Source organism: Ustilaginoidea virens, chromosome 4 (genome assembly GCF_000687475.1).
Source record: "Ustilaginoidea virens chromosome 4, complete sequence".
Classification (NCBI taxonomy): Eukaryota; Fungi; Ascomycota; class Sordariomycetes; order Hypocreales; family Clavicipitaceae; genus Ustilaginoidea; species Ustilaginoidea virens.
This window is the reverse complement of record NC_057319.1, coordinates 2,792,183-2,808,793: the sequence shown is the minus strand read 5'-3', so window position 1 is coordinate 2,808,793 and position 16,611 is coordinate 2,792,183. Positions and strand designations below refer to the sequence as shown.

The following is a 16,611-nucleotide window of genomic DNA, read 5'->3' as shown; positions in this document are numbered from 1 at the left end:
CGTCGGCATCCACTGTCCGTCAGTGAACAAGCTCGGTAGAGGCCACTACCAAGTAACAAAGAAGCATCAACTTGAACAAAGGGCCCGGGCAGAGGCACTCGCACTCCATGGTAAACTACAGAACCACCTGCAGTTACTTTGGCAGGTAGGATCCTGCCAGGTAGGTACCTCCTGCCTAAACTCTCCGCCTGGTTGCACCCACCGACCCATCCGCCGGGTCGCAGCAAGTTACGCCACACTTGGTAACGGCCATCCCGTGGCTGCATAGAACCCGACATCTTATGCGTCGTATGCATCTTTCTTCGCACTCATCCCACAACTATATCAATCGAAGCTCATGTCGGTCACTGCAACGCAAAGCCAGAAAAAGAAACGACGGAAACCGTCTGGTTGCTTTGGGTCAAGCTGCTCTTTCCTCTCGTGATGTTCCTCCCGTAAATCTCATCCCGCCTGCCTGCCCGAACTTTTGCGCAAATCCCAACCAATAGAAACCAAAGGACACGCTCAGTGACTCCAATTCGCATACGTCACAACATCACAATCAGGCAAGTGCCGCCATGTCGGCCGCTCCTTCTGCCAGCTCGGCGCCCGCCCCAGCTCCAGCTCAAACTCCAGCTCCAATTCCGACTCCAACTTCAACTCCAACTTCAGCACCAGCACCAGTACCAGTACCACCAGCCCGCAAGGTCAAGTTCGTGGCTTCAGATCCCAGTCGAGGCGGACTTCCCGTCAAGCGCAGGCAGGTCCAGCAGGCCTGCGCTGCCTGTCGTCGCAAAAAGGTGCGCGCTTCCCTTTTCCCCTGCACTCCGACTCCATATGCCAGCCGAAGCCCGTCGATTCGGCTTGCGTTGCAGAGCCGTCTGTGCTGACTTTGTTTCCCCTGAGCTTGACGCAACCATGCAGCGGCGTTGCCTTCACGCAGAAGATGCCCAAGAGGAATCCGCGTCGGACGACCCGAGAGGGCACGATTCATCGCCATGCCAGATGTCGTATGTCTTGAGACAATCATTCGTTCCCTTGTCCGTCTGCTCGGACTGTTGTTTCGCGTCCCTTGGTTCTGCAACCATTCGAAACAAGGTGCCTGAGGCTGACGTGCTTTGCGGGGAATCCCAGTCCATCGGCCTTGCCGTCGGTTGCTACACCGCGAATGAGATCTACATCCGTGATGCATGAGAATGGAGCTGTGCATCCCACACAAACCAGCGAGCATTCCCCTTGCTGCGATCACGACCACCAGCACCAGCGCCAACGCCAACACCGCGAACACCACCAACACCAGCCTCAGCATCAACATCAGCATCCACTTACATGTAGCTCCTCATCGCGGCCTGCTAATCTCAAGCAGCAGTCATCCCGCTTCGTGGGTGATTTGAACCCCGAAGGCATGTTTCTCGAAGCGACCGCCTCGGCTTCAGCAAGAGTCTCGTCTCAAAAGGGCGATGTTGGCATTTGGCTCTCTTCGGGCGCTTTTGGTGCCTCGGGACATTCTTCTCAGTTCATCACCTCGTGCCCACCCCCGATCATGGATCGCTTCCTGCTACCATTCGTCAGGGAGCATTGCCTCTCGTGTCTTCCACCTTCTCAAGACTTGACTCAACTAAGAAATGCCTACAGGCGCAAGGTTCATCCAATCTTCCCCGTCCTCTCACTACCCGACCTCGACAACAACCTTGATCAACCAGGCAGTGTAGTTCTTGCTCAACTGGTTTGTCTCGCAGCGGCCGCCGACCCTGAACTCACCCGACACTTTCGTTTGCAAAATCGCGGTCCCGGCTTGCTTTCTCCTCTGGACTTCTCCCAATCTCTGTCCTCGGCTGTGAGAGCCATACTCGAAACAAGCCTTATTACAGATCGTGTCTTGCACATTCAGGCCTTGATTATGCTCTCCTTGTATACCCAGCCGACGTGTGCCGAGGAGGCTGACTTGCCAGCCCAACTTGGTGGCCGAGCGATTCACCACATTCAAACCCTCGGTTTACATCTCTTACGATATGATGCGCCAAACTGCCACGATTTGGAAAACCTGTTCTGCTGTGTCTGGGCACTGGACCGAATCAATGCAGCCGAGTACGGCAGACCGTGCCTGATCCACGAACGTGATATCGGGGCTGATCTGGAGGCTTGCATACGAAAACGACCGCCGTGTTTCCGCCTCTTCTTGTCAGTTGTCCAGTGGCTCGACCAAGTCATAGAACTGTACCGGCCTGGTCCGAGTGCAGAGGTTTCGGGGCTGGAAAAGATTGCGTATATTGACCTCCCTGTGCTAGAGGCAATGATTGTCGACGCGGATGCGCTCAAGGTTCCCTCTTCCCTTATTGGTAAGTAGCCGGCGGCATTCCCTACTCTTGCATTGTCTTTACGCGAGAAACACGGGCTGGAGAGGTTTGCATTGCTCATCTGACGGTCTCGAGCACAGCAACCATTGAAACCTTTTACCACGGCGTCATCATCCTCTCATGCAGGCTCCCTCGCCCAGGAACAGTCCCCGCCGCATCCACTCTACCACCTCCGTCTGCGAATGCCCGACGGTCACTCGCTGCGGAACGCATTGCCTGCGCCGTGCCCAGAGACGACCTGAGCCCCATGCCTTTTATCCCGTATTCTGTGTCCCTGGCGTTGAGTGTAGAGTACCGGAAGATGCGACACAGTAGGTTGCCCATGTTTCGCGCCCGAGCCATGAGCTCCTTCAAACGCAACTGCGAGATGTTGCGGAAATACGGACGCCACTTCTGGAGCGCCAACGTGGTGGCTAGCTTGGGAGAACGTGTCTTGAAGGAGGTGGAACGAGCAGCCACCACGTTGACGACGAGGGAACAAAGTCCTCATGCACCAGATGGGAGATCAAGGTCTACGTCGGCAGGCTTCCAACCGGCAAATGTTCGACGAGGCGAAATGCAGACCGACAATCCTGCCGCGACTACTTCTGCGTATGGTTTTGATAACGCCGTTGACTTTTCTTTGATCGATGCCATTTCTGGCCAAGATGTCTTTGGGCACATTGACCCTAGTTTCAACCTGGACGCCGTGGACGACGCTCTGGAAGCAAATCTGGATATCGGGCTGCCACTTAATTGGGGTGATTGGGGTCAGTTTGCCGCCAATTAACAAGGTGTCACTTGACCCTGAACAAACCTCTACGACTTTGACGGGAAGCGGGGGAAACACATTTGCGCCTGCATCACTTTGGAACGATGTATAGCTGTTGAAAGCTAGAGGTCCCACTCCGCTTATAACTAACGCCAAAATATATTCAATGGCATTTTTAAACGCATCATGAGGTTGCTGTCACTCCGAAAGTTTATTCAAGATCTGGTTGAGGTGGGGCTTTCTGGCAGTTGCGTGATGGAGAAGGGGCCAAACTTGTTGATCAGCAAGTATCGATGGTTTGACACAACCAAGGGTGAGCGAACCAAGGAAGGAAACGATTGGGCTCTCACAATTCGCGGCAGAGCAAAGCAGTCTGTACAGCACAGTCCATGTCCAAGTATCTCTGCGCAGCCTATTTCCCTTTTGGATAAAACACGCTGGGGGGGCCACGAGATGATGAACATGTGTCATGGTGACCTCTCCAATGTTTTCTCTCTCCATCCATAGGGAATTGGCCTACAATGACTTAGTGCTGACCGAGCGAGCTGAGCCGCTCTTGCGAGAGTGAAAGAAATTGTCGCTATTAGGCTGCTACTTTTGGCCATGGCCTGCTCTTTGGCCGCAGGGCTGGAGTCAATCAAGCCACTTGATTTCCTGGGATGACGAAATTCGACGTTTCACATGGATAGTAGTTGGATTCTTATAGGAGCTGACAAAGGACACCGGCATCCAAGGCGAGGCGGGCGGGTGTTGTCATCAACCCCATCGCCGAATTGGCCCTTGCGTCCGTCCGTCCGTACGAGGCATCATATCATGTTGAGATGTAACCACGGCTTGATCTGTCTTCCCACAATTCTCATGTGACTTGGACCGGGCAACTCTACTACTCGCGGTATAACGATGCCTTCCAAGTGAGCGAAGTCTCTGCGATAGGTGTGATGCAAAGCCGCTGCTGTTAAGGTCTCGGCTGCAGGTGCAGGGAACCGAGTCTCACGGCGAGAGGTCGCCTTTGGTAGGCAGCGTCTCGACCCAAACCCGGCATATCTAAATACTCGGATGTAGGAGCCGGCGCAACTGTAGGTTGGGGGGTTCTGGACCCAGCGGATATATTTCAGGAGCATGCTACCAGGCCGCACTCAGTGAGCGTAGTCGAGACGCGGCCGCATCCGACCTGAAGATGGTCCAAGAGCGCGGGGCCAGTCTAGCCGCGAAAACCGGGCAGACGTATGCTTGGGGGGGAAAGATGAAGGCGTTCACTTGGGCGGCGGCCTTTTCGCCAGGTCGGTAGGTTTCCCCCGGGACTGGTTCTTCATCTCGTCAAAGAAATGCCTCGCGAAAACGCGCCAGCGACTCCCCGTCCCGGGATCCTCTGCACGGGTCAGTCTCCGCCGCGTTCGTTCGAAAGAGCAGCTCTACCCCAGCCAACGGGGATGCGCGCCGCACAACATACCTGTGGCTTCTCCCGGCGCCAAGGGCTCATGCGGATTGCGACCGTGTCTCCGTTCGTGGATGGTCCGATGGATGCGGCCGACTGCGCGGTGGAAACCCGGCTGACGGAGGATCTGGGGCGGTTTCTCGTTAGCGGCGACTTGTTTGCTTTCCTTTTTTTTTTTTTGGGCAGAGGATATGCTGGGGAGAGGAGATTCCCGGGGGCCACCGTCGTCGGGCTTCGGGTGCAAAAGGGAAGGAAGGGGGGCGAGTATGGCGCGACGTACAGCTTCGACTATGCGGTCCTGCGGGAGTGCTTAGTTAAGAGGGCGCGGTCGATGCTGGGATGGGGGACGTACCTCGAAGGCGTGGACGAGACGCAGCGCCCATAGGAGCGGAGACATGGTTGCTCGTGTGTGTAGATGGGAGGAAGTTGGCATTGGGGGGGGGGGGGGGTTTGGATGAGGTTTGCTCGGTGATGGTGATGGGAGGTGCTGGGTTTTGCTGACAAAGCCGACCAGGCGGTGCAGGTGCGAAGTACCTAGGTACCTAGTAGGTAGGTAGGTACCTCATAGTGCATGCCTCTACTCCGTACACCACTTTTACTGCGTCAGATAAAATCTCTGGTTTGATACTGTTGTATCCGCCATTGCGCTCCATCTGATGGGGATGCTATATGATTCTATACTTGGTTGCTGCTTTGGATGCTGTTCATGGTAAATAGCCCCGACGCCGTTTGTCTGTATCCAAAGGGAAGGCTGCAGATAGGGCGCTCTCTTTAGCCAATCAGTTGTCGACTGCCTCTACCGGCCGATATTCGCTCCGAGCCAGCCACCGACCGTTTGACGCGTTTGCCTGCCGGTGTCGGTGTGTCCGCCTGGACAGCGGGGTTATCGGCAAAGCACATGCAGGTGGGGGTGGCGAACTACCCCGCTCGGGGACAAGCAGTGAGTGGCAAGCAGCAAGCTTATGTCCCGAGCCGCACTTGCCGTCTGGTCCTTACCGTCCTGGCCTGGTATAAAACCAACCAACCGACCAGTCTACATCTCGGCCGCCTATTCTCCCTTTTTCAGATTGCGAGATGCCAAGTTTTGTAGAGTATGCAGCGATTACGCCCTCGCCCAGCCCTTGCCAGCCCTAGCCAAGGAGATGAACGCCATATATATTCAGTCATTGCCGTCGCGAGCACAGGACCTAGACAAACCCATAACCCCGCCACCTGGCGACGAGGATCCAAGCACAAAGAAGCGCCAATGGCGAGTCTCCGTCCGCGTCAATGACCACCCTGCTACGCCGACCGTCATCGAGGATCCTTTTGTTGAGGCCGACTACACCACCGTCTTTGAGCATTACTTGCGAAGCTCCAATGGATCCCTCTGGGGCCTACAAAGCTTGGTTCCCGCGGGGGATGCCTTTGATGGATTATCCTCGGCAGAAGACCGTATCGAAGCGTACGGTAGATCGCTGTTCAACCAGCTAGAGGCCGTGGTGCTCTTGTTCCGCAACGGGGCTTAGGGTTCCCAAATCTACGTGATAGAGCACCACGACGGCGACCAAACCAGCAGGGCCATCGGGGGCATTCATTGCCTCGCTTGGGAGCTGCTGGAATCCGTCAGAATCCGTCGTTATCCCAAACTGCGTCTGCGGGTGACTCGAGTCTGCGATTTCCCCGCGCGGCACTGCGTCCGCCTGCCGACATGTTGCGCGCCCCGACTGGCTTCCGTTCAGGCAGATTCACGCGCGGCCTTTAGGATTCTTCTCGTCATTGCGCGAGACTTTAGTCGCACCGGCTTTGAGCGAGATCCCGAGCCAGACTTGGCCCAGTGGCCCTTGATGAAGCTCCAAGACAGACTAGGCAGCCGCCTCACCCTCGAGATTGTCCGACCCGGTAGCCTGGACGAATTGGAGCGACATCTGGAGCTGCGGGCCGAGCAGAAGATCTTGTTCAACTTGGTGCATTTCGACCTGCACGGACGCATCATGCGCGATGAGTAAGTTTTTTTAATTTTTATTTTTCGTCTTTTCTTGCTTCTTGCCCCCCCTCCCCCCTTGATTACGTTTGGTGGCCGCCGCCGAGTTTCTTACTTGACCATCTTCCCGTAGGGCTGGCACCATGGTACCCTGGCTTTTGTTTGCCAGACGACACGTCCCCAGCAACACCGGGTTTTCTGTTCCGCAAACACAGCTAGAAAAGGCGGAGGATGCCGCCCGAGTGCTCGCGCGCTTTCAGATCGAAAACGCCGTCCTCAACGCCTGTCTGTCGGCCTACAACCGATCGGGTCCAACCACCAACCTGGCGCACATATTTTTGCGGCGTGGTGTCTCCAACGTCTCGGCCATGTGGTTCTACGTGCACTGGAGGACGGCTGCGACTTACGTTGATGCGTTTTACGACATGCTGCTCGTCAAGTGTGTGGAATTCCACACGGCGGCACAGCGTGCCAGAGAGGCTCTTCGCCAGCAACCGACTGCCATTACTGGACGGATCCATCAAGACTTTTTCCTCTGCGTCAATTACGCACGCGTAGTCGACAACCGGACCACCACCAGCAGCAGCAGCAGCAGCAGCACCAGCTGGTTCCGCCAACTAAGCCCCTGTCGTTCGGCAAGGTCACAGGAGTCGGCCATGTCCACGTCCACGTCCACGTCCACATCCACGTCCGACTGCTTTCCAAGGGCCCTGCTTGACAGGCCTGCTGCCGTCGGAGACAGCAGCATCATCGCTAGGGGATATGAGCCGACAATCCGCCTGCAGCTGCATCTCCTGGAACTCGAGTACAAGCTCCTGACGTTCAAAGTCATCTACGCGAGTGACCTGAACAAGGAAGATTCGCACCTGGACGCCACCATGGACATGATGGTGGACATGTGGCTCAAGACGAACCTCATCGGCGAGGTGCGCTACTACAAGGCCAAAGACTTTGCAAGACGAGGGATCCTGTCCCGCAACGCGTGCGTCTCCCCCCGAGAGAAGCGTACGAGGGCCAGCAACAGGGCTTCGCCGCAGCGATGGTTGTCCAAGAGCACGGCGGGTTCGCTGCGGCAAACGCTACATGTCGTGCGGGAGGTGGACGCCGTGGTCGCCCCGGGGTTTCAGACGGACGAGCTGGAAAACCTGCGGCACGAAAAGCGACGGCTCCTAGCGCAGGACGGCTTACAAAAGTTCGCCGACAAGCTGCGCCAGGAGGGCCACAGCTGTCTGATCATGTTGGGGAGCCAGAACGCGCAATGGTGGCGGACCTACCTCGAGCATTTGGATGGCGAGTGGTGGCCCGACATGCCGTGGGGATCATGTGAATTGCACGACAGATGCGGCAGGACTGGGAGCGTCGGGGGCGTGCCGGCGACGGGGCCAGTAGGCAAGCACTTGACGTGGGGGAGGGATGGGAACGTCTAGACGGCAAGGTCAAAGCGGACCATTGCTTCTTCTTCTCCTTGTCCTCCTTCTTTTTCTTCTTTTTTGTTTTTTTCCCCTCTCTTCATCGCTTGAAAGGGGCGATTTGTTTGACGACACGACACGGGCTGGCTGGCACCGAGGCACAAGCAAGCAAGCAAGCAAGCAAGCAAGCAAGCAAGCATAAGTAGAGAGCGGAAACTTTGTTTGGGCAACGTTGCATGGGGGCAGCGGACACGAGGGCGTCATGTTGCGTTGGGAACACTTGGCACGGGGATACTCGGTACGGGACTCTGGAGAAAGAGGCTTAGATTCGATGGGTGGAGAGTGCAAAGGGCGGTCAAGGTCAAGGTCAAGGTGTCTGCTGCTGCGGTGTGAGTCTGAGCATTACAGAGGACGGAGGACGGAGTAGGGAGTGCATGAAGGCAGCAGGACTCGGGGCGCGACGAAAGGCTTTTTGCTTGGCTGGGCAGTTTTTCCCAAGATGCAATACAACATGAAGCGACGGGTGACTTGTTGTTACCGGCGTGCGGCGTGCAGGTTAGGCCGACTCCTCCGTACCTGGTACCTCGGGCACTTTACCTAAGGTATGTACCTTACCTTGGAGGAGGCTGACGCGAAAGGGCCCAGTGGCGCCTCTCCGTCGGGGAACTCCGAGGCCGAGGCCGAGGCCGGCTGGCAGCCAGCCGCATGAATGATACGAATACGACACGACACGACGGGGCCAGCCAGCTGCAACAGTTGGCCCAGGCCATCTCACCTCACCTCACCTCTCACCCTCTCACCTCTCACCTCTCGCCTCGCCTCGCCTCGCCTCGCCTCGCCTCGCGTCCTGCACCTTTGCAACCTACAACTACGGCATGTTTGCCCCGCGCCCGGCCTAGCATCCGATTCCTGGTCGGCGACGTCTGAGACGGCATCGCGCATCCAAAGGCGGCCCCCCCCCCCCCCCCCCCCCTCGGCGGCAACAGCAACGGCAACGGCAACGGCAGCGGCGCCGCGTTCCCCGCGCAAAACCCACCATGGCCGCTGGCGGTGATGCCCTGGCCAACGGCTACGACCACGGCCGCGTCCTCCGCCCGCGACGCCAGAAATCAGCAGCAGCGTCGACAGCGGCAATAGCGGCAACAGCCCGGCATGGCGACGCCCACCCGGGCCACCCGGGTCCGTCTCGGCCCGCCGAGAGCCCTCCGCCCAGCACGCCGGCAAGGTGAGAGCACAGCAGGAAGCGCTCCAACAACCCTCTCCGATTGAAAAAAAAAAAAAAAAAAAAAAAAGAAAAGAAACCTTAAAAGAAACCTTTTACACGCTGACGGCTCTCCCCCCCCCCCCCCCCCCCCCCCCTTCCAGCGGCCGCTCCACGCCGCCCGAAAACGCACCCCCCTCGGCAAAGTCGCTCGCCTCGGCGCGCAAGCACGCCCGCGCCGCCGAGCAGAGCCGGCGCCTCTTCCCGACCGTCGAGTTCGCCTCGCGCCTGTCGCACTTTGACCCGCTCAGCGACCACCGCGACTTCCACGGCTTCTTCAACCTGTTCTGGGTGGGGCTGGCCGTCATGGGCATCACCACCATGCTGCGCAACATGAAGGACACGGGCTACCCGCTGCGCATCCAGATCTGGAGCCTCTTCACCGTCAAGCTGTGGCACCTGGCCGCGGCCGACCTGGCCATGGTGGCCTCGTCGCTGGTCGGGCTGCCGCTGCACCGCGTGTTCCGGCGCGCGCCCCCGGGCGGCCGGCTGACCTGGGCGAGGGGCGGCGTGGCCGTCCAGAGCGTCTACCAGGCCCTGTGGCTGGCGCTCTGGATCGCCGTGCCCTTTGCGCTCGACTGGACCTGGACGGCCCAGGTGTTTCTGCTGCTGCACACCATGGTGATGCTCATGAAGATGCACTCGTACGCCTTTTACAACGGCCACCTGTCCGAGACGGAGAAGCGCCTGCGCGCGCTGGACTCGCCGTCGGCCGCGTCCGACCGCCGCCCGGCATACGCCTACCCGCCGGCGAACCCGGGCCGCCGGCGGTCCGGTGGTGGTGGTGGCGGCGGCGGCGGCGACATGGACGACGACATGGACGACGGTGACATGATGAACAACAACAACAACAACAACAGCAACAACAACAGCACCACCACCACCACCACCACCACCGCCACCCCCCCCGACGACATCCAGCGCCTCCGCGAGGCCCTCGCCCGCGAGCTCATCTCCCCCATGGGCAACCTCACCTACCCCGGCAACCTCACCTGGCCCAACTACCTCGACTACCTCTTCTGCCCGACCCTCTGCTACGAGCTCGAGTACCCCCGCACCCCCCGCACCAACTGGGCCGCCCTCGCGTCCAAGATCGTCGCCACCTTTGGCTGCATCTTCCTCCTCACCGTCGTCTCCGAGGAGTTCATCCTGCCCGTGCTCGTCGACGCCTCCCGCCGCCTGGCCGCCCTCCCCGCCGCCGGCCCCGGCCCCGGCCCCGCCGCCGAGCCGCTCCTCATCCTCGCCGAGACCGTCTCGTGGCTCCTCTTCCCCTTCATGCTCATCTTCCTGCTCGTCTTCCTCGTCATCTTCGAGTACGTCCTCGGCGCCTTTGCCGAGCTCACCCGCTTCGCCGACCGCCACTTCTACGCCGACTGGTGGAACTCGACCGACTGGATGGAGTTCTCGCGCGAGTGGAACATCCCCGTCTACTCCTTCCTGCGCCGCCACGTCTACGGCGCCTCGCGCCCCCACACCGGCAAGCTGCTCGCCACCCTCATCACCTTCCTCACCTCGGCCGTCATGCACGAGGTCGTCATGGCCTGCATCTCCAAGAAGATCCGCGGCTACGGCTTCGTCTGCCAGATGCTGCAGCTGCCCATTGTCATGCTGCAGCGCACCCGCTTCATCCGGACCCGAAACACGCTCAACAATGTCTGTTTCTGGTGCTCCATGATTCTCGGTCTCAGCATGGTGCGTCTCCTTTTTTTCTCTCACTCTTTCTCTCTCTCTCTTTCTCACTCTTTCTTTCTCTCCCTCCCTCTCTCTCTCTCTCTCTCTCTCTTTCTCTCTCTCTCTTTCTTTCTCTCTCTCTCTCTCTGTGTGTGTATGTGTGTGTGCGTATCTTGTGCGTCATCATCTTCTAACCGTGCGTTAGATGTGCGCCCTCTACGTGCTGGTGTGAACCGACTCTGAGGAAGCGTCTGGGGTAAAAGATGCCCACCCCCTTCCCCCCTTTTTTCCCATGTCAGCTGGTTGATGGGCTTGTAAAATGCCTCAAAGCACCTCGAAGCGCTCGTTGGGTGTACTTTGCACGCCGTTACCCCCACGTATGCTTGCTTCATGTAGCTACTTGCCCCCCCCCCCCCCCCTTTTGGCGGGCAAGAAAAGAATACATGCAGGTCATTGCCGTTGCCTGATTGCAGCCTAGACGCCCAGATATCAAGATTCAAAACACTCCACCCCCGTCAAGACGTGTAAAATTGTTTGACAGCTGTCATGTACATACTTGCAAGCAAGCACAATTGTAAACAAGCTCCAGACTTGAAATGCTTCACACTAATTCCCCGTGTGCCACGCATGTGCTGTTGATGCCAACGCTGATTGATTGATTGATTGATTTGACCGATTGATTGGTAGATAGATACGCCACTGGGGAGCAAGACTGCCCGTGTTGATCCTGACAGCTAGCCGACATGCACGTTGACAGTCTCCGTCAAGTAGCAGACTTGTTGTATGCCATTTTCATTCAGGCGTCTACCTCGTCTGCTTCATAATCATAGAGCTAGCTAGCTAGAATACACCCTGATCCGTCCTATAGACAGATGGATAGCTGGGAAAACTATGGCCAAGCAAAGCATCAACCAACGCAAAACCAACCATGACAACCGTTCAGTACCTCGAAAGGCGCGTTGAAGAGCATCCCTCTAGAATACCGTCAAACTCCGAGAAAAGAAAACCGAACAAAAAAAAAAAGGACTTTTATATCATGTCTCTGCGATTGTACAAGCCACGACGGTTTAGTCAACCTCCTCCATCGCGCTGTCGCCAGTCTCGGCAGCAGGAGCAGCATCCTCAGCAGGCGCCTCAGTGGGGGCGGCGGTTTCATCCTCCTCAATGTTGAGACCAAGCTGGACGAGCTTGTGGATGCGCTCGGCAAAGCCAGCAGGCTCCTCAATCGTAAAGCCCGACACAAGCAGAGATGTCTCAAAGAGGAGCTGGACAATAGACTTGACAGTCCGGTCGTTCTCACCGTCAGCCTCCACCTTCTTCTTCAGCTCCTGGATGATGGGAGACTTGGGAGAAATCTCAAAAGTCTTCTTGGAAGACATGTAGCTGGACATGGAGGTGTCGCGGAGAGCCTGGGCCTTCATGATACGCTCCATGTTGGCAGACCAACCGAACTGGCCGGTGCGAATGGCGCAGGGGGAAAGTCCGAGCTTGTGCGAGACAACAACCTTCTCAACCTTCTCGCCGAGAATGTTCTTCAGGCTCTTGGCAAGAGACTCGTACTGCTTCTCCTCCTCCTCGCGGGCCTTCTTCTCCTCCTCAGTCTCCTCGAGCTCAAAGTCCTTGGTGATGTCGACAAGCTTCTTCTCCTCAAACTCCTTCAGCTGAGTCATGGCATACTCATCAATGGGGTCGACGAGGAACAAGACCTCGAAGCCCTTCTCCTTAAGGGTGTCGAGGAAGGGAGATTTCGAGACGGCCTTGATGGACTCGCCGGTGATGTAGTACATGTTCTTCTGATGCTCCGGCATGCGAGTGACGTAGTCGGACAGGGAGGTTTGCTCGTCGCCAGACTTGGTCGAGTTGAAGCGCAGCAGCTTGGCGAGCTGCTGACGGTTCTGGGAGTCTTCGTGAATGCCAAGCTTGATGTTCTTGGAGAAGGCGCTGTAGAACTTGTCAAACATCTCCTTGTCCTCGGCAATCTCGTTGAAGAGCTCCAGAGACTTCTTGACAATGTTCTTCTTGATCACCTTCATGATCTTGTTCTGCTGGAGAGTCTCACGGGAGAGGTTGAGGGGCAGATCTTCGGAATCGACGACGCCCTTGACGAAGCTCAGCCACTCGGGGATCAGCTCAGAGGCATCATCTGTGATGAACACGCGGCGGACATAGAGCTTGATGTTGTTCTTGGTCTTCTTGGTCTCGAACAAGTCAAAGGGAGCACGCTTTGGAACAAACAGGATGGCTCGGAACTCGAGCTGACCCTCGACGGAGAAGTGCTTGACCGCGAGATGATCCTCCCAGTCGTTGGAGAGAGACTTGTAGAAAGAGGCATACTCCTCCTGGGTAATGTCCTGGGGGTTGCGAGTCCAGATGGGCTTCTGCTTGTTGAGCTCCTCCTCCTCGATTGTGGTCTCCTTGACTTTCTTGGTCTTCTTCTTCTTCTCCTTCTCCTCATCCTCGTCGTCGACCTCCTCGATACGAGGCTTCTTGTCGTCACCCTCCTCCTCCTTGACCTCCTCAACGGCATCCTCATCGGGAACCTCCTTCTCGGTCTCCTTGGTGACGTGGAGGTAGATGGGGTAAGAGATAAACTCGGAGTGTTTCTTGATGACCTCCTTGATCTTGCTCTCGTTCAGGTACTCAGCCTGCTCGTCCTTGAGGTGAAGAATGATTGAGGTACCACGGCCGAGCTGCTCGCCCTCGGTGTCGGCAGTGATGCTGAAGGTACCGCCGGCACTGGACTCCCAAATGTACTGCTCGTCATCATTGTTCTTGGACACGACAGTGACTCGGTCAGCCACGAGGTAGGCCGAGTAGAAACCAACACCGAATTGGCCAATCATGGAGACATCGGCGCCAGCAGTGAGAGCCTCCATGAACTGTTTGGTGCCGGAGCGGGCAATGGTACCCAGGTTGTTGACGAGGTCAGCCTTGGTCATACCAATACCAGTGTCCCGGATGGTCAAGGTCTTGGCCTCTTTGTTGGGGATGATGTCGATGCGCAGGTCCTTGCCGCTGTCGAGCTGGCTAGGATCAGACAGGGACTTGTAGCGAATCTTGTCCAAGGCATCAGAGGCATTGGAAACCAGTTCTCGCAAAAAGATTTCCTTGTTGGAGTAAACGGTGTTGATGATGAGGGAAAGCAGCTGAGAGATCTCAGCCTGGAACTCGAAAGTCTCAGACATTGTGACGGGTATCTAAAAGCGAGGCTGAATTGTCTGCCAAGATTTGGGCGTTAGCATCAACAGCTAAAGCTATACTCTTGAGAAACACCGGTACGATGGACGCAGAGGTTGAGAAGGCCAAAAGCCAGAGTGGGGAGGGCCTTTTTTTTTTCCCCTTTGGCAGGGAAAAGTAGCAAGCATGAAAGAATTGTTTCAATTTTTCCCCGGTATCCACGACTGAACAAGTAGAAAGGGAAGCTGCAAAAAAAGAAAAGAAAAAAAAAAGTAGGATCTTCTTACCTAAACGCTGTTTGAAGAACACAAGGGGGAGTCTTGAAGAGCTCCAAGAGATTGGACAAGTCTCAATGGGCTGAGTGCAGGATGGAAAGACGGAGAGGGAGATTAGAGTTTGAACGATGAGAGGGAAAAGAAAAAAAAAAAGTCGTGGGAGAGAAGAAATGTGGTGAATTAAAAAAGGGCCGTTCCGGTGGTGCTCGAGCAGTGAGTGTCGAGATTCCATGAGATTCCACGGCGGGCGGCTTTCCCACAGCAACGGCCGAGCGGCGCCCTGATTGGCCACGAGGCCACGACTCCACGACGGGTCGTGCTTTCCGCAAGGTTCGGCTGGAGGTTACGCGAGCTGTTCCGGAGCCTTCTAGCACCAGCACCAGCCTGCCAGCCCGCGCCAGCTGGCGCCAGCTGCTGCCAGTCTGCACCGCTTGCACCGCCTGCACCGCCGTCACCGCCGTCACCGACTTGTTGTTTGTCTTATAAGGCAAGAAGACCCTGGGAACACATCACGACTGGGTGCATGCATGCATATTCAGGTCAATGATAACACGAGCGCTTCGATGAGGATGCTTGCTTTGCTTTCCTCGTCAAAGCCCCCCGCAACCCGATGGGGTCTTTTCTTTTGTGCTCTTTTGTCGCCAACCATTTCTTTGCTCGTTTCGTCTCGGAGAAGGCGTCTCTGCTCCGGAGGCTGGCGGGTGGGGCAAATTCTCCTTCTTCGCGCTTATCATCTGCGGCTCTGCCTGTACAGGGTAGATTTTTTTTTTTTTTTTTTTTTTTTTTTTTTTTTTTTTTTTTTTGAGTGCACGAGCAGGTGAGAGTGCTCCGTAGTGGGTGAGAGTAGAGGGTGATAGTGGTGGGTTCGTGCGAGTGAGTTCTGGTTGGTTCGGGGCTGACAGTAGGGGCGCCATCATCATCTACACCAGCAGCATCCACACCGACAAACGACCAGGCTGCTCCCAGGAACAGCGTCGGAACCCACGGCCAAGGCGCGAGAGGGAGAAGCGTTCCAGCTTCCAGCTTCAAGGCCTCTGAAATGACAGCCCCCCGGTTTGAACCTTGAGCCACCCAAGTGACGTAGCTATTAGCCAGAGCTGCAGATTTGCAGAACATACTTTTGCTACCCGGGAGGAGGATGCTCGGCAAACACGCTTGGCCTCGATCTCTTCCTTGCGCATGGATTCGATGCCAACCCGTAGCAAAAGATCTGCATGTTTCTGCAACCATGGCACTGAAGATTTGGTGTTGTATTTGTTTACCCTGATCGAAGACGACCCCCGATCGGACAAGCACACTTTGCCAATGCCATCGTCCCTTCACCCCGTACACGCTATACACATCATGTATGCTGGATGCGACCCGCGAGATCCAACATGCAATGCACCCACCCACTTCTTCCACCCTGGGTGATGCCGTTGCAGCAAAGAAGCACATGCCCAGTCACCACCGTCCGGGCTCGATAACCCCCCCAACCCGCCTGTACCTCCTGTCCGCGTACGCCAGGCCAAACTTGTTCGCCCCAGCGCCCGCCGTCATGCCCAGCACCTCCCCCACGACGACTACGTGATCCCTCACGCGCACCAGGCCCTCCATGGCGCCCTCCCTCAGCAAGGTGCACCGAAGAACCCGCAGGATGCCTTCGCCCGCAATCAGCGGCGCCGCATCGCGGCCCCCGCGCCCGCCCGCCGTGTACGTCGCCCCCTCCATGGTAGCAAACACCCCGTCCGCATTCCCCCGGGCGAAGTGGTCCGCCACGGCGGCGCCGCTCGCGTCGCCCGCCAGCACGTGGATGTTGAACTCCCGACTGGCCGCTATGGCGTCGAGCGTCCGGCTCGGCGTGGCAATGTTGAAGGAGACGAGCGGCGTCGGCGAGAGCGTCAGCGAGGTGAAGGACGACATGGTCATGGCGCGGGGCGTGCCGTCGTGCGTCGCGGTGCACACGACGATGGGGTTGGTGAGACACCGCAGCACGGAGCGGAGCTGCTCGGGAAGCGTGGTCTCGACGTCCGGGTCTGCCGTCGGGGCTTGGGCGCCGTCGCTCTTGCACGAGCCCGCCGAGCCCGCCGAGCTGGACGTCTGGAAGTGCCGGCCTGCCGCGCCTTTTGCGTGTTTTTTGTGTGTTCTGGTTAGTTTTTCCCCCGCGACGCGCGTTTGGTGGGCATCTCTCCAAGACAAGCAAAAGACTCACGATGGCGGCACCGGGCTGGCGGCTCGGGCGTGGAGCGCAGCGGCAGCAGCTGCGGCCGCCTTGGTATCCAGCCTCCCGTGTCAATGGCTCCCAGAGCGCCTTGGCGAGCACCCTTGAGCAACGGCATGGAGAGATGCCCCCG

The 16,611-nt window shown here is 57.3% G+C and overlaps 6 protein-coding genes across 6 annotated transcripts; 3 read left to right on the top strand and 3 right to left on the bottom strand.

Annotated features, from left to right (window-relative positions):
• Positions 1–557: 557 nt before the first annotated feature.
• On the top strand, positions 558–3,105 carry UV8b_05207 (uncharacterized protein; the record flags this gene model as incomplete). The annotated part of the gene is made up of 4 exons (XM_043142705.1): positions 558–779; positions 904–989; positions 1,114–2,318; positions 2,417–3,105. 4 exons carry the CDS (start codon positions 558–560, stop codon positions 3,103–3,105), a joined length of 2,202 nt encoding a protein of 733 aa, XP_042998639.1.
• Positions 3,106–4,340: 1,235 nt separating this feature from the next.
• UV8b_05206 (uncharacterized protein) lies at positions 4,341–4,919 on the bottom strand (the record flags this gene model as incomplete). Its single annotated transcript, XM_043142704.1, has 4 exons — positions 4,341–4,456; positions 4,538–4,649; positions 4,803–4,820; positions 4,875–4,919. The coding sequence occupies 4 exons, from the start codon at positions 4,917–4,919 to the stop codon at positions 4,341–4,343; spliced, it is 291 nt and encodes a 96-aa protein (XP_042998638.1).
• A 745-nt stretch (positions 4,920–5,664) lies between these two features.
• Positions 5,665–7,912, top strand: UV8b_05205 (uncharacterized protein; the record flags this gene model as incomplete). The annotated part of the gene is made up of 3 exons (XM_043142703.1): positions 5,665–5,971; positions 6,053–6,506; positions 6,619–7,912. 3 exons carry the CDS (start codon positions 5,665–5,667, stop codon positions 7,910–7,912), a joined length of 2,055 nt encoding a protein of 684 aa, XP_042998637.1.
• A 1,019-nt stretch (positions 7,913–8,931) lies between these two features.
• UV8b_05204 (uncharacterized protein) lies at positions 8,932–11,058 on the top strand (the record flags this gene model as incomplete). The annotated part of the gene is made up of 3 exons (XM_043142702.1): positions 8,932–9,119; positions 9,260–10,847; positions 11,032–11,058. The coding sequence occupies 3 exons, from the start codon at positions 8,932–8,934 to the stop codon at positions 11,056–11,058; spliced, it is 1,803 nt and encodes a 600-aa protein (XP_042998636.1).
• An 835-nt stretch (positions 11,059–11,893) lies between these two features.
• UV8b_05203 (uncharacterized protein) lies at positions 11,894–14,011 on the bottom strand (the record flags this gene model as incomplete). Its single annotated transcript, XM_043142701.1, has 1 exon — positions 11,894–14,011. The coding sequence occupies one exon, from the start codon at positions 14,009–14,011 to the stop codon at positions 11,894–11,896; it is 2,118 nt and encodes a 705-aa protein (XP_042998635.1).
• A 1,710-nt stretch (positions 14,012–15,721) lies between these two features.
• Positions 15,722–16,596, bottom strand: UV8b_05202 (uncharacterized protein; the record flags this gene model as incomplete). The annotated part of the gene is made up of 2 exons (XM_043142700.1): positions 15,722–16,380; positions 16,470–16,596. 2 exons carry the CDS (start codon positions 16,594–16,596, stop codon positions 15,722–15,724), a joined length of 786 nt encoding a protein of 261 aa, XP_042998634.1.
• Between the last annotated feature and the right edge of the window lie 15 nt (positions 16,597–16,611).